The sequence below is a fragment of the Callionymus lyra genome, chromosome 6 (assembly GCF_982586985.1).
Source record: "Callionymus lyra chromosome 6, fCalLyr1.hap1.1, whole genome shotgun sequence".
NCBI classification, from domain to species: Eukaryota; Metazoa; Chordata; class Actinopteri; order Syngnathiformes; family Callionymidae; genus Callionymus; species Callionymus lyra.
The window spans coordinates 27215118-27241077 of record NC_141823.1 but is presented as its reverse complement, the minus strand read 5'-3'; the positions used below and the strand labels follow the sequence as shown (position 1 = coordinate 27241077).

At 38.6% G+C, this 25960-nt stretch overlaps 4 protein-coding genes across 4 annotated transcripts; 2 read left to right on the top strand and 2 right to left on the bottom strand.

Annotated features, from left to right (window-relative positions):
* Positions 1-334: 334 nt before the first annotated feature.
* On the top strand, positions 335-10117 carry pkd1l3 (polycystic kidney disease 1-like 3). The gene is made up of 22 exons (XM_087793968.1): positions 335-404; positions 494-519; positions 590-617; positions 1083-1141; positions 1212-1274; positions 1345-1500; positions 2004-2116; positions 2208-2331; positions 2402-2524; positions 2762-2981; positions 3102-3283; positions 3345-3575; positions 3666-3767; positions 4817-4995; positions 5926-6072; positions 6143-6345; positions 6785-6966; positions 7081-7213; positions 7439-7634; positions 8540-8759; positions 8898-8982; positions 9888-10117. The coding sequence occupies exons 1-22, from the start codon at positions 335-337 to the stop codon at positions 9932-9934; spliced, it is 2889 nt and encodes a 962-aa protein (XP_087650094.1). The 3' UTR covers positions 9935-10117.
* Positions 10118-12416: 2299 nt separating this feature from the next.
* On the bottom strand, positions 12417-17647 carry ist1 (IST1 factor associated with ESCRT-III). The gene is made up of 10 exons (XM_087794552.1): positions 17544-17647; positions 16942-17039; positions 16684-16864; positions 15674-15761; positions 15517-15600; positions 15314-15424; positions 15031-15234; positions 14433-14534; positions 13571-13616; positions 12417-13368 (listed from the first exon to the last, which is right to left on the bottom strand). Exons 2-10 carry the CDS (start codon positions 17027-17029, stop codon positions 13199-13201), a joined length of 1074 nt encoding a protein of 357 aa, XP_087650678.1. The 5' UTR covers positions 17030-17039; positions 17544-17647; the 3' UTR covers positions 12417-13198.
* Positions 17648-19260: 1613 nt separating this feature from the next.
* mphosph10 (M-phase phosphoprotein 10 (U3 small nucleolar ribonucleoprotein)) lies at positions 19261-23003 on the bottom strand. Its single transcript, XM_087794551.1, has 11 exons — positions 22897-23003; positions 21940-22606; positions 21707-21876; positions 21486-21642; positions 21208-21349; positions 20955-21022; positions 20709-20846; positions 20515-20625; positions 20337-20444; positions 20031-20264; positions 19261-19518 (listed from the first exon to the last, which is right to left on the bottom strand). Exons 1-11 carry the CDS (start codon positions 22980-22982, stop codon positions 19369-19371), a joined length of 2031 nt encoding a protein of 676 aa, XP_087650677.1. The 5' UTR covers positions 22983-23003; the 3' UTR covers positions 19261-19368.
* Positions 23004-23015: 12 nt separating this feature from the next.
* On the top strand, positions 23016-25530 carry mcee (methylmalonyl CoA epimerase). The gene is made up of 3 exons (XM_087794553.1): positions 23016-23102; positions 24048-24382; positions 25257-25530. Exons 1-3 carry the CDS (start codon positions 23075-23077, stop codon positions 25407-25409), a joined length of 516 nt encoding a protein of 171 aa, XP_087650679.1. The 5' UTR covers positions 23016-23074; the 3' UTR covers positions 25410-25530.
* The last annotated feature ends 430 nt before the right edge of the window (positions 25531-25960 follow it).

The following is a 25960-nucleotide window of genomic DNA, read 5'->3' as shown; positions in this document are numbered from 1 at the left end:
ACTTTTTCCATTGTCACTTTCAGGTTAGAAATGGTTGGACAAAAAACACATCCAGAGGAGTCAGGTTTATTTATTAGAGATTATTCTGTTTCCCCATCAACTGGACTCAAGGTCTTGAAAAACGTTTCACCCTGAACTCGGTGTGTGTGTGATGATTCATGCCTTCTGTGTTTCCACCTCCAAAGCATGACGACCTTGAGGAATGAGAAGAAAAAATGTTTTCTATTACACATTTGAAAAACATCCCTTTACGCACACACCTCATTTGTCGCATTCATGTCTTAAAATATATTCATCTTAATCAGAAAACACTGACGACAGCAGCTGCACGTACATGAAGACCGTACCCCTCTTGATGATCTCGACAGATTGCGACCAGAATCACGGTTTTATCTGCACCTACGGTAGGTGACCCACTCACCTCTTTCCATTACTGTGAAACTATTTCGCCAACAATTTAAAACGAAATTCTTGTTTTCTTTTGTGTTTTAAGATGTGAAGTCGGTTCTGAACACGCAGGTATGACTCTAAACCAGACGGTGTAATGCATTTATTTTTACTTATTCAATGTTTTTTTTGTTTGAAATAGAGACCAAAACTACCATCAGCCAAGACTCGTAAGTACAAAAAGATAAATGCAGCAAAATTGTGAAACACATAAAAAACAAATCGTGTGAGTGAAAGTGTTGCTCTTCTTTGGACAACATTTTCTTTCGGTGTTCGTATGGACTTTTCTACTGCTTTGAAAGATCATATTGTTGTTGAACCTTCCATAAAACTGGATATTTCAGCAAAACATGACATTAAACTGCGTCTCACACCGGTGGAATTAACTGCCAAGGTCTTCCATGGTAGTAATTGATGAAGAGATTGTTTCAGAAAGAGTATAGAAGAAGCAAAGGTGGAAACGTTCTCAGAGTGAACACTGGTTCAACCCTGAAAACAGCTAGAAGACGTATAGAGTGATGGTGAATGTAAGACAGGTTTTTACCTATGGCATCTAGCTGTTTTATAACAATTTATATGCTGGATTATTTTTCAATATGATGAGTTTTAAAAAGTTGTATACACCGACTTTACAGGACACAAAAGGACCATCGATCTGAGCCAGTATGTTTCTAACATTGAACTTCTGCTTCAGGTGAGTTACATTTTTTTTACAAGTCTCTCTTTCATAGAAAATTTTAATTTTTTTCCACCAATCACAACAGAAGGCAGAAGAACTGCTGACTCACATGGAAATAGAAGCAGGGGAACCAACAAATGCTAACATGGTAAAAATCGTTTTTTAAGTTTGCATAAATATGTTTCTTAAATTGTTAAATAAATTGTCTTTTTTTATAGGAACATTTGCTAGCTCAGTTGTTAGCTGGTACAAATGGACTCACCAAAGCCTTTGCCCAGTCGAACAATGAAATAATTCAACGAATTCACGACTGCGCCGTGGCCGTCCTTCCTCTCTCCCTGTCAAAGTGTGACACGACACAAACAAATCCCACGGTGACTCGATTTAAACTTTTATTTTACTCCCTGTGATTGATATGGTTTTCTCTTGTTTGTTCAAGAAGTGTAAATGGGAGTGTAAATTACATAATTTCCCCTGCAAACATCACCAGCTGTTTACTTTTCCATTTTAAAATGAAACGCTAATGCATTCTACTTGTCCGCCCACGCAGACTCCTACAAAGGTCCCTTAGTCTTTATCTTTATCAGAAGACGGTTTTAATTTTTCAAGGGGCAGAAGAATATGCTTGTTAGCTACAATCATCCCTACACAATTTGTGGCCAACAACAGAACCAGCAGATCAATCAATGATAACATGACTAAAACACGAGATGTAAAAGACAAAGTGGGACTAATGAAGGCACTTAGTTTTATGTAACCGGTGTCGAGTGCATCCAGAAAGTCAGTGAGAGTGACGTAAGATGTCAAGATAAACAGCCTATGGTTATGGTTTTGCATTGCACAATAAACTGACTTTTTACTTTAATTCTTTTAACAGGATTTGTTCGAGCAGATGGGTATGGTCCTTGAGGCCATCTACGCGCTTTTAGATCTACAAATAAATGAGAAAAGGGTCTATGAGCATGTGACAGGAACAACATTTCTGAGGAGGTTTGCGTTTTCTCCACAAATCATGTCTTGATTATCTACTAAATGAAACTCATATAGTGGATTCTAATACCACATCTATACTCATTTTTAGATCCAGATCAAGTGACATCAGCGTTGAAGCTCTTGGCTCTGAAGAAACCGGGGAAGTGATCATATTACCAGAATTCTCCTTTCTTGAAAGTCAATTGGGAAAGTATAGCACTTGTGTCTCTCTGGTCAGTTTCAACCCGTGTATATTTTTGTCTTCATGAAGCGCTTGTGTCCAACTTTGTCTTCTGTGGGCAGATGACGACGTACGATAGAAATCCTCACAGAAACAATCAGAGCATCTCGGAAAATGTTGTCAGTCTGAATATTATGAGTGGAAAGGAAAATATCCCTTTGAGGAACCTCTCACAGTACATTGAGGTATGCTATATATATTTGATGAAGAGCTCTATTAACTAAGTTATCATCTGGAAACATGTTTGTGAAAAAAAATGTGTAGTGTGTTTCTGAAAGATCTAAGGAGCTTAAGGCTGATATGCTGCGAATATGATAATTATATTTATACATTAAAATCTACTGTATGAACCTAAAAAAAATGACGATCAATAACTTTCTAATACATTTTTTGGCCAATAAAAGTTCTCCTCCCTTCCTTAGATATTTATGCCTCGATTGGACGGAGCACCATTGCCAAATAGCACCGTCAAGCTTGAGAAAAACACAGTAGCACTGACCAACTTCAACATCTCGGACCCACAAATGACCACCTTTGTCAGCATGGAGCCAAATGAAAATGTTTCTCTGGTTCTTCGGTTGTCATACGATTCGCCACCAAACTCCAGCTACTATTCAAGCACAACCATCTTGACGAAGAAAGGTGAGGATCCGTGCAGTAGTGAATTTTTTCATATACAATTTAAATAAATATAAATAAGTAAATATAAGTTGCATTTAAATTCTCTTCATGATTGTATGACCGAAATCCATTGTTCCACAGTCAACTACCGTTGGATGATCACCCCAGACATGCTACAGAATACAACAGGAGTCTGGCATGTGGACGCTGCTCTCTATAACAGCACATGGACAGAAGGTTTGACTATTACTGTGACCTCCTTTTCGAGCCAATGTTATTACTGGGACGTTCAGAATGAGACTTGGAAAACGGAGGGTTGTATGGTAAGTTTTCAATTTCGAGGTTGAAAACATGCATACCTTTTATTATAAACGTCTTTCTTAGGTGGGTGAGAAAACCACCGTGATGCGAACACACTGTCTGTGCAACCACCTGACTCTTTTCGGGACCTCCTTCTTCGTGATGCCAAACTATGTGGACGTCTCTCGCACAGCACAGTTGTTTGCTACGGTCAATGAAAACTTTGTTGTGCTGGTGCTGCTCTGTGCTTTTTTTGGCCTCTATCTGGTCACACTGATGTGGGCCGTGTATTCTGACCGCAGGGCACGGTCAAGGGTAAATGAAGCTCACAATTTTCACTTCAGCATTGTCATTCATCAAACTTAATTCTTGCCAAGTACAGTGTTGCTATGTTTTCATCGATAGAGGAAGATGACACTGCTGGATGACAGTCACCCTGGTGCCCAATACAACTATCTGGTCGGTGTTCAAACTGGCAACCGGAAGAATGCTGGAACGTCCGCCACTGTAGGTTTCTTGGAGTGATCCAGTATAAATAATAAGGCCTCAAAAGCTTCAGAGTAACACTGGTTAATTTGTGTTTTAAAATCATGCTGATCTTGCGGTTTTAACAGGGTGTTTGTGGCACCCCAGTACTTTATGGTTCAAAAATGTGATAGTTCCTGGTGAGTTTTGTTAACCTGTATTTACTTGTACTGCTACAATTTTTACTACTGCAGTGTTTATAGTGAGGAGTGTAAGTACATAATCCAAAAAAATCTGCGCCATTGGAGAACCCATTCATAATGCCTGCTTTCGATACGTCATCTTTTTCCAGAAAACCTAGTACTATATAAAAGTGTCAGTGCACGATCTGAAACATCAGCGATCCATTTGTATGCATGTGTGTTCCATTAAAAACATAATTTTATTTAAACAGCTGAAAATTAAATGTCTCTTCATGTATCAAAGCATCTATTTTTTTTATGAAAGATGAAGAAAGAAGAAAGAACCATGTTTTTTCCGGACAAACTGTTTTCACGATCATAGACACAAACAAACAACTGCAAAGCTCACGTCTTAACAGGTATATTGATTGGAACCACTTGATGGTATTGACATGATGAATCCCTTTTCTCTTCATTTTTCAAAAAATCTATTCTTTGATACAAGAAGAGACGCTACGTTGTTCGCTATATGATAAAGTTTTGTATTCTCAGAGGTTCTCAGAGACACTCACCTAAATGGGTATTAGTGTAAACTAGTGATGGGTTGATGAGGCCTCATGCAGCATCACATAGCTGATGCTGTATCATCCAATGTCTTACTTTTGAAAAGCCACTAGATGGCTCTCTCTGCATTATAATGTTGGGCTCTGATCTACTAACTCAAAATGGCATCATATTCAAATTGAGAGTGCCATCTTGTGGCCTTTCAAAGGTAGGACACTGCATCATGATACAGCCTCAAACAACTGATGCTGTATCATGAAGCCTCATAAAACAATCACTAATGTGAATATATCAAAGTGTTCCAAAGTGGTCTTGATTATTGATCTCTTCATTGTCTCCATCCAGGTTATGGTGACGCTGATTGGCTCAGAGGCTTCGAGCGACACTCACCACCTAAGTGACCCTGACAAGACGGTGTGTGAGCGAGGGAACGTGGACCTCTTCGTGTTAGCGGTTCCCTTCCCTCTGGGCGAAGTACAAAATGTTCGGCTGCAGCACGACAACAATGGAGGTCACCCATCTTGGTAATGGAAGTATCTTCTTATCAGTATGTTTATATACCTGTGGTCAACAAAAATGATCGCTCCACCTGAGCAGAAACATGGGGGAGAAATGTGCGGCAAGGATATATTAATGAGGAGCTACATAAAAGGGCGCAAAGAGAAACCTTGGACAAAGCAAATACAATACACAAGCATATACAAGGTCCTGTCGCTATGACACAGGCTGTGGGCTGCTAATTGGTCTCTGAACATGCATGGTCTTGTGTATTTGCAAGAATCTGGCAATAGGATACAAGAAACAAATACATCTGGCGGTAGAGAGTATTACAGACTATTGATGAAGTTGTAACTACTTTCTTTTGTTTTGAAACCAAAGTTACAAAGTCAGAATATCAGCTTTAAAAGCTGCTGGAGTCGACTGTATCCTCTTGTCCTTAGACATCGCTAGAAGTTTTCATTGTTCCTTTAGCTGCCAAATTGCCAAGCTGCCAGAAATTTAAATACAACACAAAAATTAACAAACCAAAATAAATGTTAATTGTAAATCTTTTTTTTAAAATAAATCATTTTACACACTTTATTGGAATATAAACCATCAAAGAACAATGGTAAAAGTAAATTATTGAAAGCAAAAAGTAAAATAAAAATAAAACATTATCGATAGAGTGCTATTGAATATCGATACAGTATTCTGAAAGAAATTGTCACAATATATCATGGTATCAATATTTCCTCACAACCCTAGCCTTAAATGCCTTTTTTTGTTGAAGTCTGTAATTTCGGTTTCTAGTCTGAGACTACATCCGGAAAAACTCTACCTTTGATTGTGTTTGTTTTCGTTGACTAAACTGACTTGTGTTTTACATCCAGAAAACTACTATTAGAACCTTGGTAGATAAATTGAATCAAATATCTTCTTTTTGATTCTTGGCCTCTCCCTTCATACTTTAGGTACATCAACAAAGTTACGGTGCAGGACCTCCAAACTCACCTGGTCTACCACTTCTTGTGTGGTTGCTGGCTGAGCACGGACCGTGGCGATGGCATGATCAAGAAAACCTTTAACGCTGCAAAGAACAATGAGGTTGCCAGTTTCAGGTGAGGACACAACTGTTCTCTTCAGATAAGTGAGTGTTTTTCATTTTGTTTTACGTTTTCTTTCCGTCAGGAATATTTTCCAGACTCGGACGTCAACAGGCTTCAGGGATGAACACATATGGGTCTCGATCGTGGATCCGCCCTCCCGCAGCCCTTTCACTCGAGCCCAGAGGGTCTCCTGCTGCATGAGTCTCCTGCTCTGTACCATGGCCATCAACATCGCCTTCTGGAACATTCCTATTGATGCAAGCTCACCAGTTCTCTTTTCCATTGGTAACTACAGTATCATTCTTTACCTCAGTCTTACAACAACTAATGGAGGAGGAAGAACAAAAGTAGGCGTAGCATGTGTCCAGGAGCTATGAGTTTATGAATGCAGGATTAAAAATGCAAAACTGCCCAGAAGATTCTTTTTATGAGCCTGTGAGATTTAGATCTATATAGTTGGATTTAAAACAATAAGTTAAATAGCTCTACATAATGATATCATTCAGAAATTATGCATTCAACCCAAACCAATACTTCATTTCTAAATAAGATTCCCACTGTTATCTTTTTATCTTCTAGCTCTGTGTAATAAAAAGAACCATCATTCATATTTAATTATATTATATACATAGCAGTCCTTTTGAACGTTTGGATAATGAATGGAAATCATGATTAAACACATTATGTCACATTCTATTCTTCAAGTCTCTTTTTATCCATCAAGGTTCATTGCACATCACATGGCAGGAGATCATGGTTGGAATAGAAAGCGGTCTCCTCATGTTCCCCATCAACATTCTCATCATCACCATCTTCAGAAGCATCAAACCTCGTATCAAGTCTGAGAAAGACTCACCAGAGGAGATGGTGAGACCCCAGACGGTGTCCATACCAACCATTCTGAAGGTGGGAACAATTTATATTAGCGGGATTCACAAGGAGTGCACTTGCATTGTATCGCTCGGTTCTGAACAGAAATGCTTGAATTTTTTTTGTTTCTACTTTTGGAAACCCTGCCAGGAAACAGAAGAAGTCATTTATTTGGTAAGCAGAAGTCAGAGAAACAACATGTCAGAGATGAAACGGCTGGAGTCGGTCTCAGATCTCGACTTCGCCCTGGAAAGACTGCACGATTTAATACTTCTAATTCAAGGTACTTTTAAGGAAGTAGTTCACAAAGTATTAATGATGACCTACATGTATGTAACATCCTTGTAACGGCCTCATCTCAAACGGGTAACTCAAAACTATTACCACTGGTCAAGTAAAAAACAAAAGAAAAACAATATATGGTTCTCAGCTTTTATAAACTGACACGATAAAAGGTTCTGTATTTTTGTATTTTATCGCTGGATGAATCTGTTTTTTCTTGTCACAGGGGAAGGTGAGAGTGACCCTCACTGGGTGTACTGCAGCAAGTTCCTCCTGGTTTCCCTCTGTCACCTCCTCATGTGTTTGGAGAAAATAGATGTTAAATGTTTCCCAAGTCCACAAGATTACCAGCACCTGCTGAACACTACCAACATCCTGGTCCGAAAGGCAGAGATGGTCTTCAGCAGCCACCTGGCCTACTGGTCAGTGATCTTCGGATACAACTGCGGACTAGTTTTAGGAGAAGGTCGCTGGAGTTTGGGGGAAATTATAGACTGTTGCCAAGATAACATCACTGGTAACCAGGGGTGATTATTGTAAAAAAAACCTACGATAAGATAAGATACGATACGATGAGATATATTATGATACCGTAGGAAAAAGGATATATTTGAAGTATTGTCCTAGTACTTGACTCTGGTGTTGCAAAATGTACAGACCACATGACCCTTGATGAAGTCATTAGCAGACATCAGCTTAAAATGGCAACTAATGTAAAAACCCAACTATCCTGACTCACTCACATTTTATAAATGTGTAAGTCCTTCTCTCCAAGATAAGTCCCTCATCGTGATGATGCTCCGTTTTAAAGTTATAACTTTATAAAGTTCTTCCCCGCGTTAAGTCTGGCAGAACAAAAGCTTACAAGAACAAAGCCCATTGTTACGACATATTGGGAAAAACTCTTGGAAGCGGAGACTTCCTGGATCGATGACGAAAAGAATGCGGATTCAGTGGGCGGGGCTTAAGTGCATTTTCTAATGTTAATATTTTTTTAAAAAGAGAGTTCACATACTGATGAGTACAATAGAGCTCCTAGATCTATTTAAGAGACACTTTAGTTGCTCTTTAAAAGATGCTGCAGTCTACTCATCCTCAGTCAGCACTAGGATTTCATTGTTCCTTTAGCTGTGGAGGATGTAATGAAGGCCGCCATACGGACAAAAAAGTATACATTTCCAGGGCTGTCGAATATTGATACAGTGTCATTAAAAAAGATTGTGATATAAATAGGTTTCTAATACCCCTACTGGTCACCCTTATTTTTTTATTCTATGCTGTTTTTCCATGTATACTTTTCTATTTCACAATGTCGACCTTATTGCAGTCCCCCGCCAGTGAAGCCGAAGAAGAGGGGCTCCTCAGACTTCTGGCTCCCCTGGTGGTGTGTGTTCCTGGGCTGGTTCCTGCTGCTGTCCATCAGTGCCATCTCCACGTACTTCACCTTGCTCTATGGCTTTCAATATGGACGAGATAAGTCCATCAAGTGGGTCATGTCTTTAGGCCTCTCCCTCTTCCAAAGTATCTTCATCCTTCAACCACTAAAGGTGGGTGCAGCAGAAATGTCTATGGTCTGAAACATCCATCCATCTTGCAACACATGTGACTTCTCCAGCTGAAGTTGATTGTGAGAACACTAATCATTCAACATAGACTCTCCATTTTTTTTTCTTTTTCTAAAAAAGGTGATCGGGATCGCCATCTTCTTCGCACTGCTGCTGAAACCTGTCGCCGTGGAGGAAAGTGAAGAAGTGGAACAAGTTCTGTTAAGTAAGATTTGACTGAAACCATTCAATGATTAACAAATTAACTTCTTAATCCACTCAGAACTTAAATCCACTACATGTTACCTCAGGATACAGAATCATCTGTCATGAACTAGTGGCCTTTCAAACTGTATCACTGCTGCTCATTGGTCAGACAAAAACACTTCCAAGTCAAAACCAAAATGGAAATGAATAATGACATTTCTTCTACTCAAAGGGGCGAAAACTAAGATTTTCTTTTAACAGAAGCTTGTTTTTACTATTTCAAACCTTAACATTGGTAATAAAATGAAGTGGATTATGAAATGAGAGGTCTGAGATCATCATTTCAGAAGATACTCTCCAAGGATTTTAACGTCATTCATAGAACCAGGGTTACCATAGTAACCCGATAGGGGGTTTGAATGAATTTCTGATGATCGAGCATCATTGAAGACAATACGGCTAACACAAGGAACTTGATCTGGCTGATTGTTTCTGCCTATTCTTGATTCAGTCGCTACTAAAAGGTAAAGCTCAAAGGTGAGGGAGGGGAGATGGACCGCCCTGAAGGTCCTGATGTTGCCGTTGACCACACATTCCTCTCTTCAGCCTGGATTTTTGTTTCTGTACAGTACAGGTTTTTTTTTTCTGGGAACCTAAAAAAGAGTCTGCGATGAACAACAGTTGACAAAGAGTATCATTCGTGAACTCTTTTAAATGTTTAATTTGTTACATAAACTGACTAAGCACTCGTTAAATTTTCATGCAGAAGACCAAAGGATCCTTCTCAACTGCTCTTACGCAACAGCCAAGTCGGTCCAGTAAAAATCTTTCCCCCACGAGTTAACCTTTCTCTCCGTCATCCTGACACATGGCTGCACCCTGACCGGGCTCTAACAATCGCTGACCCCTCCGTCTTCTTCACAGAGCAACAGGAGAAGAGCAGACTCTACACTGGCAGGGACTCTCAGTGAGGACGTTCTACTCTTCCGGCGGAGACATCGGATTGCACTTATTGGAACTTTTACTTAGATTACGCAACACATCACGGTGTCTTGTATGTCTACAAGCTTCCTTCATGCCGGAGAAGGTTTCACACACTGGTGACTAAATGACACGCTGGCATGCATTAGTTAGTACAGCCGCTCAAAATAGAAGTTTTTTCAAAAACTTTTTATAGCTGGTTTCAGGTCAGCAGGGTTTGCATGGCCTACCTTGCTTACATCACACCCACCCTGCAGCTGCCAAACCATGATAGCTACACTTATACCAGGAGTCTTCTTTTAAGCAACACAAACAAAACAAAAATGGTTTGAAAAAACATATTTTTTGGTCTAAATTGCAACATGAATATCATGTTAAACTCTCACACCAGGAATCTTATCTATCTAATCTTATCTAATCCAAATTTAATATAAATGCATATTTAGGTCAAACAAAACAGGAGTTTATTATGTAAAAAACCTGAAATGTAACTATATATTTAAATATATGAAATATATATTATTATTCCTGGACTTTCTCATGAAAAAAATCAGCGGCGGCAGACTCAATGACAACACAATGTGACAAACAATGACCCACCTTTTGAACTTCCCGAAACTCACCAGGTTTAATTATGAATACACGTTTCATCTCTTCAACTGCAATGCATTGTGGGAGTTTTCATGACGTAACATTTTGAACAACGCTGCTTATGAATGTTTGATATTTAACTATTTTGGCAAATTCCCTGTGTAAAAAAAAAAAAAAGTAAATGTGTTCTAATATACATAATTGTATTATTTTGCAATTTTAGAAACTAGTATGGATTTGAATTATTTCAAATGATTAACTGAATATCTTGTTCAATCTCCTGTTCAAACAATCCCTGCCTTAGTATGAATAAATGGTGTAATTAAGATATAAGACCCTGAATTTTTAATGTTGCAAAGTTTCTCCACCAATTCCGCATCTTTAACATCCGAATATTATGTATATAGTAAAGAGTGAAGTCGATGATAACTGTTTCAACTGTACATTTTAAAATTGCTAATGCATGACCAAACACTGGGAAACTTGTCTATGGTGAGTCCACAATTATCTGAAGAAAATCATCAACAAATCATATATTAAAAATATATAAATTACATTTAGATAGTTTAAAAAAAGAAACTGGGGGCACACGGTGGTGCAGTGGTTAACGCGATTGCGAAGGTTGCTGGTTCGCTTCCAGGTCGGGAGGGAGCCAACTTGTGACCTTTCTGTGTGAAGTTTGTATGTTCTCCCCTCTCCTGTCTCCTATCAATAAAAGGCTTTTCCAATGAATTTCTACTCGCCATATTTCTATTCAACTATATTATTCAGTAGAACCATAACTTTGTAAATCTGTTTGTAAAAACAAGATGTGAATATGGGCAGAATTCATTAATTATTCAGTTGCATTTCAATTGTAAATTCTTTAACAGGTAAAGCATAAATGCTAAAGTTTAATTTGAAATAGTTTAACCAGTACATATTCAGCAGAGAACATGAACACACCTGCCTAGTAGAAGCATACAGGGTTTTGCTCTCCCGATGTTGGTGTGGACTACAGTGAAAGATTCTATTAAATTGCTCCAAAAAGCATTTTGTTATTTCCCACATTTCTGGGTCTCAGCTGTTCACCTCTTGGTTCTGGCGGAAGCGCAAAAGCCAGCTCTATTCGGCAGTGCGACATAAATTCGTCCGTTTCCTTCCTTTGTCAGCACCATCCTTTTTTATCAGTCATAACGGCAGAACCTTGAGGCCCGAGAAGACAATCTGTGCTTCATATTGCAGCTGAAATGATCATAACTTTTGAAAACTAGCACGTCTGAGACATCAAAATCAACGTCCACTTTAATCTTGACAGTGGCAACGTTTAAAGCTGACTTGGCAAGTGTGAAATGACGACTTCTGCGCTGACGAATCAAACAGACACACACTGTTAAAATCTAATCTGTGGTCATGTAAAATGATAAATAATTAAAAAAAACAAAAAAACTTTCATTTTGTACATCAATATGCAATCAACTCCAATAGTTGGAAGTATAAAGTCTAAAAAAAAACACCCCATAAAAACGGGTTATCAGCATAAAGTCTTGTATAGACATGCTTGTTTGTGTATATGATGCAGCGTTGTGAACGCTGAGGACCTCTACTGGCTACAAGCCAGCACTACATTATTGAAGCAAATGACGCTTCTCCAAATTTCAAAGTCTTTAATGAAACGGTTGGTTCAGTACAGTTAAGAACGGTCTTTCCCGCTGCGTCTGTCGTGAATAAAAACCTTCAAAGAGGAGAAATACAAAGTTTTGATCACAGGTTTGTAGTGTTCTATTCATATATTGAAGTTAGTGATTCATTTTTCATTTGAAGTTTTTTCGATCATTACTTAACATCAATTAAATACTTATAATGTGGTGATTTAAAAAGAATAAGTAGATAATGAAGGCCTCGTATGAAGAGATTTTAATAAGGCAGAAGCAGCAGTGGATGGTGATACAAGTACATTACGTCAGGCCTGAACACGATCGTTTAAATCTACTGTAAGATACAAGTAGCTTTCAACATTCAAAACCGTGGAGGAGGAAGAAACATATGCAGATGATCACATTGCAAAAACAGAAAAACTTTCTCAATCATCTGCGTATACAAGTTTTATTACATGCATGACAGTCACAGACGCCAGTCCGAGCTGGTCAGAGAAGCTCAAAAATCTTTCCGCTCAACACAGGAATCCCGTCAGAGAACTTTCATAAAGGAGTAACAACCTGCATAAAAAGAATGATATCACAGCTTCCTGGAACCAGTTAAGGTACACCGGAGCCACACCCCTCGCTGAGAACCAACCAGGCAGGGCAGACTTGCTCGACTGGTCAGAGAGAGACAGTTTCTGCGAGTGGCATGAGCTACAAAAAAAATCCCCAACCCAAGATACTAATAAATGGCGATCACACAAAAGACATTTTCAGCCAGAGAAAATAACTTGATGTATCCATTGAAACTAGTAAATGTACAGTAGGGCAAGCATCGAATATAAAAGATTTTGAGAAAATTTCACCCCCAGGTCATAATTATCTACATGAGGTAAGAACACATGTTTAATTTCTCTAGATGAACTTATGAGCGTAAAAAGACAGAAAACAATATATAGTTTAGTTTTCAAGCTGTGTTAGTAACAACACTGACTTGTGTTAAAGGAGTATGTGGTGTTTGTAGATAACAAGACCCCTCACTTAGGTCTTCTTCTTCAGCTCCTCAAAGCGCCGCGTTAGATCGTCGAAATCGATGTCATCCGAGCTGGCCGCGTTTCCTCCGAAGGACGACGCGGGCAGAGTGTCGGGGACAGACGGGAGTTCTGGGAGAGCGTTGTTGTCAAGGAAGCCGCGAGTCTGGGGACCAGGACCTTGAACCAGAACACAATTCCCGTCAGCGTCATTAGAAGTTTGGAGAATTACACCAGTTCTTCCTTTTAACAAGCCCGACCCATAATTTCGGAACGGTCTTTTTGGACTTTAAATAATTGAGTGTAGAGTAAATGTTGTGGTACTTGCTTGAGGACATCAAGTACAAGGTAAAGTCAAACCTTATTTTTTAATAGCTCTTACCGATAGCCTGGGAAGGAGCAGATGATTTGTCAGTGAGGTCATCGATCTGAAACACAATACACTATGAGATACTCCGTTTCCTTTGGCATTTCAATAAAATAATGATCAGTGTTAGTGTTGGTCAATACTGCAGAAGTCATGACAGACAGCAAGGAACACATGTGAAAATACAGGGAAACCATCACCTTCAACTTTACTTTGCACTGTAAAATAAATATATATAAACATTGCGTTACTAACTAAAAAAATGACATAAAAATGGAAACATGTCTTACAAGTTTTGCCAGGAAAACAGAAATTATTTTGTGGAATATAATCAAACATTATAATCCAAAATGTCTCTTTGTTTTCCTTTTTTCAAGGTCTTATTATACGTTCGGTTTTAAACTTTAGATTTTGATACTTTGCAAATTATACTTTCAGTTTATTCTGTGATAATATTTAAATACACAAGAATAGTTTACATTTTACAGTGCAAATGTTTTTCAAACTTATCCTAAAACTTATGGGATCAACCCCTTAACGCTTGAAATCTATTCCAGCCAAACATCAGTCACACTTTAAGAGCTCCGACTAAAAGTAACCATCACTGGTTCCTTGAGTAGTTTACAGTAAAATGATCTTGGCTGGTCATGGAAATAGGCGTTAAGGGGTTAAATTAAAGCTTGGTTGGTTGTTAGAACATCAACGATTCATGCCTCGTCCACAGATCCAACAACATTCTCCCCTCAAAGCAGTGCTCAAGTGCAGAGGACAGAAGGAGAAACTGCAAGCTAATGGAATGAATTGCTCTTCCCTGAGTTTTGTCTCTCCATCTGTGTGAACAGGAAGGGGCATGGATGGGAGTGGATTGCTCACTTACAGACTCATAGGTGGGGGGAGAGGTGGGCAGCTGAGGGGGTAACCCTCCTCCCATGGGGTGTTGAAAGTTGTTGTAGGTTCCAATGTTGGGATTGTAAGGTTGCTGTAAAATAAGAAAAGACTTAGATGAGTATAACCTAAATAAACCATCTTAAAATAAACATGTTTTTGTTAAATTATCAGGAAACAGAAATTACCATTGTCATTTTTAACAGCAAGAATATTTAAAACATGTTCAACCACGCAAACTATTCATAACTTCTATTTTAGTTTTTTTTAGTTTAGACATGTTGAGATTTTAATTTTCAGTCTAGCATTTATTTATTGTTTAAGTTTGAAGATAAAATCCAGACATTTAAAAAAAAAAAATACATTTCCCCTAAAGGAACTCTATATTGACATGAAGTTGTTGGTTATGGATTGAACCTTGATAATCCCTAGATCCCTAATGCCAGACATTTAAAGAGTCTTATTTAATTGAATATTTATACAAATATTGACTCAGCCCATTTAAGTAAAAAACGTTTCTTTACATACTACTAGTTATGACAAATGTGTAGAATGTAAATCAGTATTTTTCAAAACCCATGAAAACTTACTGCTCCTTTGGATGGAGGGTAGTTGAATGCTGTTGGCATAGGCATGGGCATGGGCATAGCCATGGGCATTTGCATATGTGGGGGCATCGCAGGAGCTGTGAAACCTCCACCTCCACCACCTCCACCACCACTGCCTCCTCCACCAGGCTTTCTGTCCTGATGCACATCGATCAAGTCTGTGTCTTCCCCGGGACAAACTTCAGGCTGAACATGTGATTCCAGGTAATACAATCAAATTAGACGAATCTTATTCACATTCTAAAACAAGAAAGTTCATACTCACCCAGACTCTAGCGTCCGTTTCATACGGCACATGGTAGTTCTTGGCGATCTCAATGAGGTAGCGCTCCACCAAGATCTTGGGAGGAGCCTCCACACTGAGCTTGTGCATCAGCTACAATCACAACAAATGACTGACTACATAAACCTGAAAGCTACAGTGTAGGCTAAAACAGCTTGTATAACCGAGGGATGAAAGCACCTTACCCTCTCATTGACGGTGCCGATCTGGTTTGTCCTGCACAGTTTGCCGTACTCCTTGCTGTATTTGGCACAAAGCTGGTCAGAAACCTAAAGGATTTCAAAGTGAGGTTATCAACACAAAAATGTGACGAGCCATATAGAAAAATGATTAGAGACTTACAACTTTCAGTTCAGAAACTTCAGACTGGAGACGAGGTGCTACCCAGATCAGAGTGGAGACGGCCTCTTGCAAGCCTGGATCCAGCTCTCTGATGGTCAATCCAAGAAGTACAATCAGTTTTGGTTCCTAAAAAAGTCTTTCTACTTATAGTGATAGTTCACCCAAAATTCAAATTTCACTCACACTTTTCTACTCACCCTCATGTCGACTAAGGTTTGGGATTCATTTCAGAGTAATCTTTTACAGTTATGTACAAAAATGCATGTTCATTATTGTAGCTACTGGAGCTCAGTTGTCATCTTTTCATCTTCATCCAAAATGACTACATTTAAAAACACTGCACTATAAAACATCCAAATACCTCTGTGGTGCTCGTCTGTAATGTCCATCTTGTGTTGAACCCAAGACGTGAGTAATTGTTAAAAAAAAATGTACTGAAATTAGTCTATATTTTAAGTTTGTTCGTAGCGGAAGATCCCAGTCCCTCAGATCCTGCTTGAAAACATTCCTCATTGAGACACATTGTAAGTGTCAGTGTGTATGAGAAAGATTTACACTGATGGCCCATTAGGTTCCAATAAAAACAAGTTTAATAAATAGGCTGGTTTAATATTCTTTCGGAACAATTCCTCATGTCGAGGCTTCAATACAAGGTAGACGTTAAAGATAATCACCATTGAGGTAGTTGGGTGTTTTTAAATGCCTCTTGGACGGAGATAAAGATGACACTACCCGAACAACAATTGCTACATTAGCATCTACTTAAATTTAGGCATATAACTCTAAAAAGGAACAGATTACTCTGAAAATAATTCTAACCCTTAGTCCACATGAAGGTGAGTAGAAAATGAGTGAAATTTCAGTTTACTAACCCTTTAACTTATTTTTCAATTGACATAACAATAGATAAACCCAACAGAATTGTCTCAACTGGATGTTTCTGGGCAATAAACCTGGAATGAGTTAAATCACCACAATGTTGCAGTGAAAACACTTCATTCACAACTCACTTCATCGACTGAATGAGGCCAAATCGAGCCAACAGCAGGTCACAGTGCAGCTCCAGGATCTCCATAGCTTCAACCAAGTAGTCCTCTCTGATGATGTGCTCCACACGGATCCGTGCCCGCTCATCCTTCCCCGATGACAGGTAGTCTGCAATCTCCTTCCTGGCTTTCTGAGCAAGTTCAGCTGCATTTCAAAGTTGACGATTTTAACTCCACAGTTGTTTGTACGAGGCATAAACATCCACTGTAAAAGGTACTTACTTTTCTTTTTCTCTAGAAGTTTAAGTCGGTTGATCACCAGTCGGAGGTTCACCTTTAACCTCTCTACCTTAAAGCCTCCACCCAGCATGATAGTATCTCTGAGAATATGAACGCATTCTTTAAACCCGCTTCCCCAGCACATGATAGAATGACTCATTGACTCTGACACGACCCAAAACAAGAACAAGGAGAGATAAACAAAGGATTTTTCTTCATTTTTGAGGGTCTTAACTTAACAACACCCTCTAGTATGACGCACAACACACATGACTTGACAGGGCAGCAGCGTCGCAACAACAGTTAGCTTGGTCTCGACAACAAGCCTCACCGTAAGTTTAGTGGACCTTAGCTATGTTTGTTCGACGACGGTTAAGCATTTAAAGTGCTAAACTAGATGGTTAAATACTTAATACAATACTGTTATTGTTGCCAATTTGGTTAAGACATGTTTTGCTAGCCGTCTTCTGTCACATGAGCTAGCTAACATAGCTTTTTAGCAAATGTAGCAAACACGCATCAATTATTAAAAATAACCAACGAAATGTTTGGTTAAACCTTACATTTTAAACCACAACCAGGATTGGTGAGTGCCAGTTACTTACCCGTCAGTAGAAGCAGAAGAATAAACCAAGGCTGCTCAAGTTTCGGTCTGGTTGTTGTCTTCGGTTGTTCTACTTCCGTGTAATTACGTTGTGACGTCACCACGGAAATTCTGTAAGGGGCGGGTCTCCAGGCGAGAGACTTGTTTTGCTGAGTCACGGAATCAAACAAATTACGTAAGATTCCATGATGGAATTCTCACAGATAATAAGTTGGTTAAAAATAATATAAGACAAGACAATATAATGGGTTGTCACGTCCGTATAGAATTGTCAGATAGAAGTCGTTAGTCATCCCAGAGTTATTATGAAAGCAACGACGTACTTTTAATTAACAAATAAATAATGTTTATTTTTCTGAATGACGATAAAGAAAAAGAATGCTCTACTTTAGTGACAATGTCGAAAATAATTATTTTTGCTCTACTTAAAAAAAACGAAATCCGATTTATATATAAAAAGAATACATTTACTTCATCAAATGTACACAGCAGAGTGATCATTTTCTGGTACTATATTGTATATATAGAGTTAAAGTCAAGTTTTATGTAAATATGAATGATTGTACATTGAAAACAAAACAATGTGTTCAAAGTACACAAATGAGATGCCCTGTAGAACATAAACTTTATAATTGAAACCATTACAACCATAGATTGCATGAAAAAAATCTGTATATAGATATAGATATGTATACATGTCTTTTTAACAATTTTGGAAAGTTAAATGATGAGGTAATTAGGTAATAGAGGAACACCTTTGGGTGTATTTTAAGGCATGACTGAGTCATCCCATCTTTATGTTGAGACAACATGTCAAACTGAATTAGCTGAGATGACTGGTGGATTTTCTTCACAAACAAACACATGAAAGTAAAATAAAAAACAGCATGGGTGCCATCATGCCAACGGGAAGTCCAGATTCTGTGAAACTTATAAAAGCAGCATTAAGAATTTATCTTCATAAACAACGACAGGGACCTTGATTTTTTCTGATGGATGTCCTGTTGCCCGACAAAACCTGCTCTGCTCCCCAAATTCAAAAACATAAACTCACAATAAATGACATTCAAAACTCATCTGACCCAAATTGTCAAATTACACTATGCAGTTTCTATAGCTGCTTCTGGTTAAATGAGTTTTGCTGCCTTTAAACGTGTGTTGTACAGTGACATTGATTGTCTAGAAAGGCACTTAAAAAAAAAAAGTGCCTGAAATCCGTTTCTGCCATAATGCCTTCTTATTTTGTAGCATGTGAGCTTGAGAATACCACCTTGATGAGACCATTAACATTGCATGGTTGTTAGTATTGAAGCATCATTGAAGGTTAAAGCTTAGGTGCAAACAGACATGAATAATTTCCTAAAACTTGTCGTTAAACTGGCCAAGTTACTTCTGTATGACTAAGTCATGTGTTTAAAGACTTCAACTTGAATTAAACGTGCAGGTCAAACCTGATAAATAATACTTCAATGGGAGAAATGTACAGTATACAGCAGGTAGAATGGTTTAACAAGACTTACATCTAAATGTCATTTAATAGTAAGTAAGTAAGTCATTTTTATTTGTATAGCGCTTTTCCAGACCAGGGTCACAAAGCGTTTAAACAATCAAAACAATATTCAACAAAGTATATACTTTAAAGTGCAAGATAAAACTGATAACACAACAGGAGTTCCCTATGTAATTTGCGCCATCTTGAGAAAAAAGAGGAAAAGAAATTGTGATAAATTGAGTTTAATGATAAGGTTTTCTTGTTTCATCTTTGTGTTAAAAAAGAACAAACATACTGTACAATAAAAAAACAACCTTCTGTGCTAAATCCATTATTACAACTTGAGCTTGCTGACAGATACTTCTTTGAGTTTCTTCTTTTTTGAAGACTGGTCTTTTGCACCTTTGATCTGACTTTTGACCTGATCCTGCAGCTGCGAGAAGAACGCTTGAGAGGAGCGGAGGGCCTTGTCCTTCCCCTCGTCCTGCAGAAAGAACAAAAACGCATAAGATTAGTTTTTGTACACCATATCTTTAATAATATATTCTAAAATGTATTTGCTTTAACCATTACGGCTGCAGCTTTTGAGGCAAGACCTGGATTAAACATCTGACCTAGTGATAGCGAAGCTGATTTTCCTGAACCAGAAAACAGAGATTACATTTCTCTAGCTGGTCCTGGATCTGATCAGACAAGCTAAAACGAGTGATGCACACATTCAAACTCCATCTATGAGAACCAAAATTTAAATAGTTTGGTCACTGATTAGGAGTCAAATCTTCAGTTATCAAGTACATAAAAACAAATCCAAGGTTAAGTTTCGGTTGTGTATTTTATAAATGGTTTTCAGTGTAACCCTGTATCATTAGAAAATTATGTTTAATCCATTTGTAATGTTTTCCATTTTTCTTTTATTTTGATGTATAATATTAAAATAAAAAAATTCAAATGTATATTTAAAGCTCTAAAATAATGGTATCGAAACAACAAGCTTACCTTTAGTATTGTTGCTTTGCCTCCTTTAGTGAGCTTCTTCAGGCTTTCTGCAGCTTCAGCCTTTGACAGCGGCCTCTTGTTCTCTCCCACTGTTGCTGCATCCTTCAGTTTCTGTCTCGTTTCTCTCTCCTTGATCTTAATCTTCTTCGCCTTCCTCTTGTGTCGTCGCTCGCGTTTCTTGTCTGTAGCCGTCTTCTCAGTGGCTCCGAGAATATCACCAGATTTGTTTTTCTCCTTCAGGAAAACACACCCGTCAACAGCTGAACAGACTAGTATGAAAAGTACAAAGAAGTATGGAGGACAAACCTTGATTTCCTCTGGGGCCAGCAGTGTAGCATCACTGGCAGTGACCGGAGCCACTTCCTCCATCGAGATAGAAGGCAGATTGGACACCACCTTGACCTCTGGTGCGGACTAGAAACAAAACAAGGTAGTAAAAATTAAGGATTTCTGTTACTCAGTCCATTTGCTGATCAAAACTTACCGGTTTGGGAGTAAAGTGGAAGTTAGAAAGGGCGTCTAATTTCAAGAAAAGTGTGTCCATTAGTTTTTGAATTTCTACATGAGCAGGTTTCTCTTCTTCTTCTGTCTTTTGCTGGAATAAAAAAAATCAGCATTACATTCAAAACTTAATTTTAATTCATTTTAAGGTTTTAAAAAAAAGTTCAAGGTCTATACCTGGTTCTGCTTCAGGTACTCTTGCTCATAAATTTCTGCCAGACTTTGTTTGCTCTTCTCATGGTCAAGTGTCAGACGCTTTTTGTACTCAAATGCTTCTTCTTTGGGTTTTTCTTTTCGGACAACGTCATCGAAGGCCTAGCAGATTGAAGCAGCCAAAGGTTTTACCAAGAGTCCTCAGCTAACCACAGGAAACCCTTGCATGCACAGTGAGGACATGTTTTGAAAATACTCTGTGATATGTACCTGGTCCTTAATTCTTTGCTTGATAATATCTTCCAACTGCAGTGTTGTTTCCTCTGTGATGGCAGGAGCTGCAAAATGGAAACAAAAATGCATCATTTGTTTCATCATTTGCACTTTCCATTGCTTTGTGACCATTTTTCTGATTACAGCGACAAGTGGCTTGAGTGAAGGAGTGGGAAATGTTTGATGATAAACCACATTGAAATGGATTCTCTGTTGAAAGTCAAATATATATATTTTTTTAAAAACATACCCCTTCGAGATGTTTGCTCAAACTCCAAATGTTCTTCCAGCATGCTGTTCTCTGGACGACCCTCGGCTGTCACTTCTCCCATCAGCTGCCAGGACTTTTCACCCAGAGCAGCTTTCTCCAACTGGTCAATCTTCTCAGACATCTACAAGCAAGATGAACTTAAAACAGTCTGTGTGCACTCTGTGCTTTCTACAACCAATAAAAAGTCTTAGGAATGTCTCATAGTCAAGTAAATATTTGTAGATCTGGTTCAAAACAACTAGCTGGGGCCACCTTACCTTATCTTGGCGCTTTTCAAACGAAGACTTGACTTTCTCCGGGCTTTGCTTCTTTCCTCCAAATATATCTGCAAGATCCTCGCCCTCACTCCCATCTTCCGAGAGGTTAAAGCTCACTTTCTTAGTGGATGGTTTTGATTGGTTGGTTTCATCTTCCCTATTAAGCAAGACAAAAAAGACATTTACATGAAGTTCATAGCAGATGCTTTAATAAAACCTACTCTTGATCGCTCTCCTCTTCAGCCTCAAACTCATCACCATCCTCATCCTCTGCTGCTTCCATGTCCTCATCCATATTGTCCTCATCACTCGACTGGTCCTCCGTTCCACCAACTGCACCATCAGTGTTGTCAAAGTAATCCTTATACTTGAGATTCCTGGAACTATCAGCCTATAAAAGAGAAAAATATAATGTTAGCATAAATATTATTATCACAGTAATAATAATGCATACCGTTGTTTTCTTCTTCGTCTTCTTAGAAAGGAACTCAAGGTTTATGTCACCATCATCATCGGATGGCAAATCTTGAAAGTAATCGATGCCATCTGCATTATCTTTTCCTTCCTTCTTGTCCATGTCATCAAGAAACGACTCCATCTCTGACAATTTGAAAAACTTATCGTCCACTTCTGACGGCACAACTTTAAGCTTAGAATTTTTCCCCAAAGTAATTTGCTGGGATTTTTTCTGCTTCTCTCTTTTTTCAAGAGCATCAACATCAAAGTCCAAATCAGAGTCCTCGTCTGTTATATCTTCATCTTCCTCTCCAGCTGGTCCTTCTTCTTCTTCTTCTTCCTCCTCATCATCGTCGTCAGGTTGTTCATCATCACCATCTTCTTCCTCGTCATTATTTTCATCTACCTCTTCTTCCACCTCACCCTCGCTTTCCAAAATCCCCAACGTCTCATCTGACAAAGCATCTTCTACAGCGCTCTGAAAGTGTTTAAGGACTGCAGAGTTTTGCAGCTCAAGCTCTTGCCAAATTTGTTCCTCATCAAAATGTTCAACCACAAGCTGAGCCAGGGGACTAGCTTTAAAATCCTCTGGCTCTTCTGATTTGTGGAGGTCATAGAGGGTCTTGGTAATGGACGTGAAGTCTGTCGCCACGTCATCCTGGAGGCTGCAAAAGTAGTCAAGTAAGAACAATGAACATTTCATGGAGCCTTTGTGGCATATTTACATCTTGGAGTCATGTGCTGAGTGTCTTTTTTAACCGATTTAAGTGATGATACACAAAATGGACAAATACGATCAATACAATAATTTAGGGACTAGTGCCACAAAATAACTTTATTTTTAAACTACTGTATTTTTTCACCAGGTTCGTCCCATAGTTTAAGCTAGCAGCTAGCAACAAGCTAATTCATGACAAAACTGACAATAAAAGCACCATACAGAAATAAACATTACCTGAGAAAATTCTCTGGATGTGATGTGTTGTGATTGAGCTTCTTAAAACATTCCTCTATCACGTTTATAATGTCTTCACTCGCCATGATTACCCCCACATGTGTCGGATGTCGGTGTTGCAGGTAAACAGGCTCTCCGAAAAACAGACTCGCTCTCTGTTTGGTTCCGGGAGTTGAACATGGCGTCTGCACTGCTGAAGGTTGCAGGTAAGTACAATTTTGTAGCTTTATATGGGAATTTCTTTTTATTGTTTCTGGTTATTTTTCGAGCGTTATTGAGACAAAACATGATACGTAGTTTGCTTCTGTATTAGCTTGCCTTACTACTTCCGTCACGGCTGTAAAGTTGACGTAATTGTGTTTAGATAAAAGTTTTGTATAATTATTTTGCTTGCACACATGAATAATGATTTAAGTATAAGCTAAGGATTTGTAAATACGCTTCTTTTTTTTAAATACTATTAAAGGGATAAGCAATGTTTTAATGAGCGAGACATGTAAAGCTTAAAGATGTATTTTTACTCTACTATCTACACACAAGTGCAAAAAGTACATCATTCATCCTAACAGTAAATTCCAAACTAGGCTATATTTTATATTTCGATACATTTAAAATTCAAATGCATATACAAGGCTTTTATTTTTATTTTTGTGTGCCATTAAACTTCCGACCGCTAGATAGCAGCAGTCTTTACATCCTCTACAGCTAAAGTATCGTTGTAATCCCGCGAGATCCTGGCAATGACTAAGTACGAGAGGATTCAGTCGACTTTTAAAGCAGATGTTTGGCTACACTGAGAGTCATGCGGTCTGTAAATTTTGAAAAGCCAGAGTCAAGCAGTACTACAAACATATTACGCTTCCTACAGGATATATTGTACTATCTCTGTAGACACAATTGTTTTTATTTCCTTCCGCACTATTTTTTTGTATATATTATCTTTATCCATAAATTACTACTTTTTTTTTGTTGTTACAACTAATCCTGAAAACGTTGACAGCCACAGAATGTTTATATACCAATAGGTACTCAAATAAAGCTGCTCTTGAATCTTGACACTAGCACCCATCTTTGTGATAGTTTGTGTGACAAGTATTCCGACTGTTCATCTATAGTCAAGAGTGTTTTATCTCATTATATACTCGTTTTAGCTTCAGGTCTTCCCACATGTTGCCGTCTGCTGAGGGCGCACTCGACATCGGCCGTCCTCCAGCAAGGCATCCCAGGGTCACTGTGGAAGCTCGGGCGACTGAACCACATCGCCATCGCTGTGCCGGACATGGACAAGGCCACGGCGCTGTATCGAGACACTTTGGGAGCCACAGTAAGCGAGAAGGTGCCTCTGCCCGAGCACGGTGTGTACACCGTGTTTGTAGAGCTGGGCAACACTAAGCTAGAGCTGCTCCATCCTCTTGGAGACAAGAGTCCCATTAGTGGTTTCCTGCAGAAGAACAAGGCTGGCGGGATGCACCACATCTGCATCGAGGTGAGGGAACCTTAGGTCTGCTTAGAAATGTGTGTAAAGATGGACTCTGATGTGCTAAATTTCAAGGGCTGCATTAAATAAGTTATTACAGACCTTGACAAAGCGCAGCCCTTTGACTGTTTTTATTTGGTCCTCATGAGGTCAGAGTAGAGCATTTAAAAAAAAGAAAATCCCACTAACAGTTTATTTTGCATTTATTATCATATTAACCTCCAAATATAACTTTCTTATGTTCTTTTGGAGCCTTTTAGTCTTTTTCCATTTTATGAAATTTTAAGAACATATTTAGAAAAAAATTACATTTTATATTATTTCTAAATGAATGGTTGTACAAGTTTTATTGACACATTTGGGTTTATTTTGGTTTATCTTTTTCTTCTTTTTTAAAAAAAAAACTTTATTGGAATTTGGCTTGCGGCCCCTCACAAAAGTCACAGTATATAATGTGGCCCCTGAGGAAATTTTATTTCCGATACCTGATCTTTTAATTAAATAAATTTGATATATTATTGTTTTTTTTATGAATAATAATTTAAAGAAAAGTGTTATTTGTGTTAAAGAACTAGTTGGTGTTTGTTAAAGAGTGTTTTTTGTTGTAAAAAAGTAATTGTTTTCACGATTTGACTTCATGTTTTTGTAAAAGCAGTTGGTTAATCCGGAAAACTTTCCTCATGAGTCTTATAGTCATGAGTGACCCACGAGTTAAAAATATAGATACTTGTCAACAAACACTTAATGTAGGAACTCGTGTTAGCTTTAGCTTAATTATTGAATAGTAAATTCATATGTAAGGACATGGAGCTGCAGCAACAGACAGGTGAAAATGCTCATTGATGTCATATGTCCGGTAAAATCACAGAATGTCTTCACACAGGTTGATAACATCAACGCAGCAATAGCAGACCTCAAAGCAAGAAACATCAGAACTCTCTCAGCAGAGCCTCGGATAGGTGCTCACGGAAAGCCAGTGATGTTCCTCCACCCTAAAGACTGTGACGGAGTGCTGGTGGAGCTCGAGGAAGCATGAGTCTGTAATATTTCAACATATTCTGGTTAAATTGAGCAAAGGATTCAGAAGTGTTACAGCCTTTGTTGACAGTAATGTACGTCGTTGACACTTTGAATAAATCCTCATCTTGAGTACGTAATGATGTCTTGATTCTTTAACAGTTAACTGGACTGGTCCTGCAACACAGACCATGTGTATAAGACAGTTCAGAGTAGACTGTACTTTCTAAGGAGGCTCCAATCATTTAACATCTGCAAGAAACTCCCCTGCATGTTATACCAGTCTGTGGTGGCCAGTGTCCTGTTCTATGCTGTGGTGTGGTGGGGTGGGAATGTGTCCAAGAGGAGTGTCAACTGTGGTTGGCATGAAGCTGGACTCACTGGTGACAGTTGCTGGGAGGAGATCACTGGACAAACTACTGTCCATCATGGATGATAACAGTCATCCTCTGAACACTGTCATCAGTGGGCAGAGAAGCAGATGGAGTGCATGAATGCTCCTCCCATGATGCAACACTATATCTAGACTCAGGGACTCATTCATTCCTCGAGCTATTAGATTGTTTAATT

Coding starts and splice junctions, on each gene's coding strand:
- pkd1l3 (XM_087793968.1), top strand. CDS start 335: ATGAAGACCGTACCCCTCTTGATGATCTCGACAGATTGCGACCAGAAT. Junction 2,525..2,761: donor ACCTCTCACAGTACATTGAG/GTATGCTATATA, acceptor TCCCTTCCTTAG/ATATTTATGCCTCGATTGGA. Junction 3,768..4,816: donor ATGCTGGAACGTCCGCCACT/GTAGGTTTCTTG, acceptor GTCTCCATCCAG/GTTATGGTGACGCTGATTGG.
- ist1 (XM_087794552.1), bottom strand. CDS start 17,029: ATGCTGGGTGGAGGCTTTAAGGTAGAGAGGTTAAAGGTGAACCTCCGA. Junction 16,865..16,941: donor ACTTCTAGAGAAAAAGAAAA/GTAAGTACCTTT, acceptor TTTGAAATGCAG/CTGAACTTGCTCAGAAAGCC. Junction 14,535..15,030: donor ACCCTCCATCCAAAGGAGCA/GTAAGTTTTCAT, acceptor CTTATTTTACAG/CAACCTTACAATCCCAACAT.
- mphosph10 (XM_087794551.1), bottom strand. CDS start 22,982: ATGGCGAGTGAAGACATTATAAACGTGATAGAGGAATGTTTTAAGAAG. Junction 21,350..21,485: donor TTGAAAAGCGCCAAGATAAG/GTAAGGTGGCCC, acceptor TCTTGCTTGTAG/ATGTCTGAGAAGATTGACCA. Junction 20,847..20,954: donor AGCAAAGAATTAAGGACCAG/GTACATATCACA, acceptor TCAATCTGCTAG/GCCTTCGATGACGTTGTCCG.
- mcee (XM_087794553.1), top strand. CDS start 23,075: ATGGCGTCTGCACTGCTGAAGGTTGCAG. Junction 23,103..24,047: donor TGCACTGCTGAAGGTTGCAG/GTAAGTACAATT, acceptor TACTCGTTTTAG/CTTCAGGTCTTCCCACATGT. Junction 24,383..25,256: donor TGCACCACATCTGCATCGAG/GTGAGGGAACCT, acceptor GTCTTCACACAG/GTTGATAACATCAACGCAGC.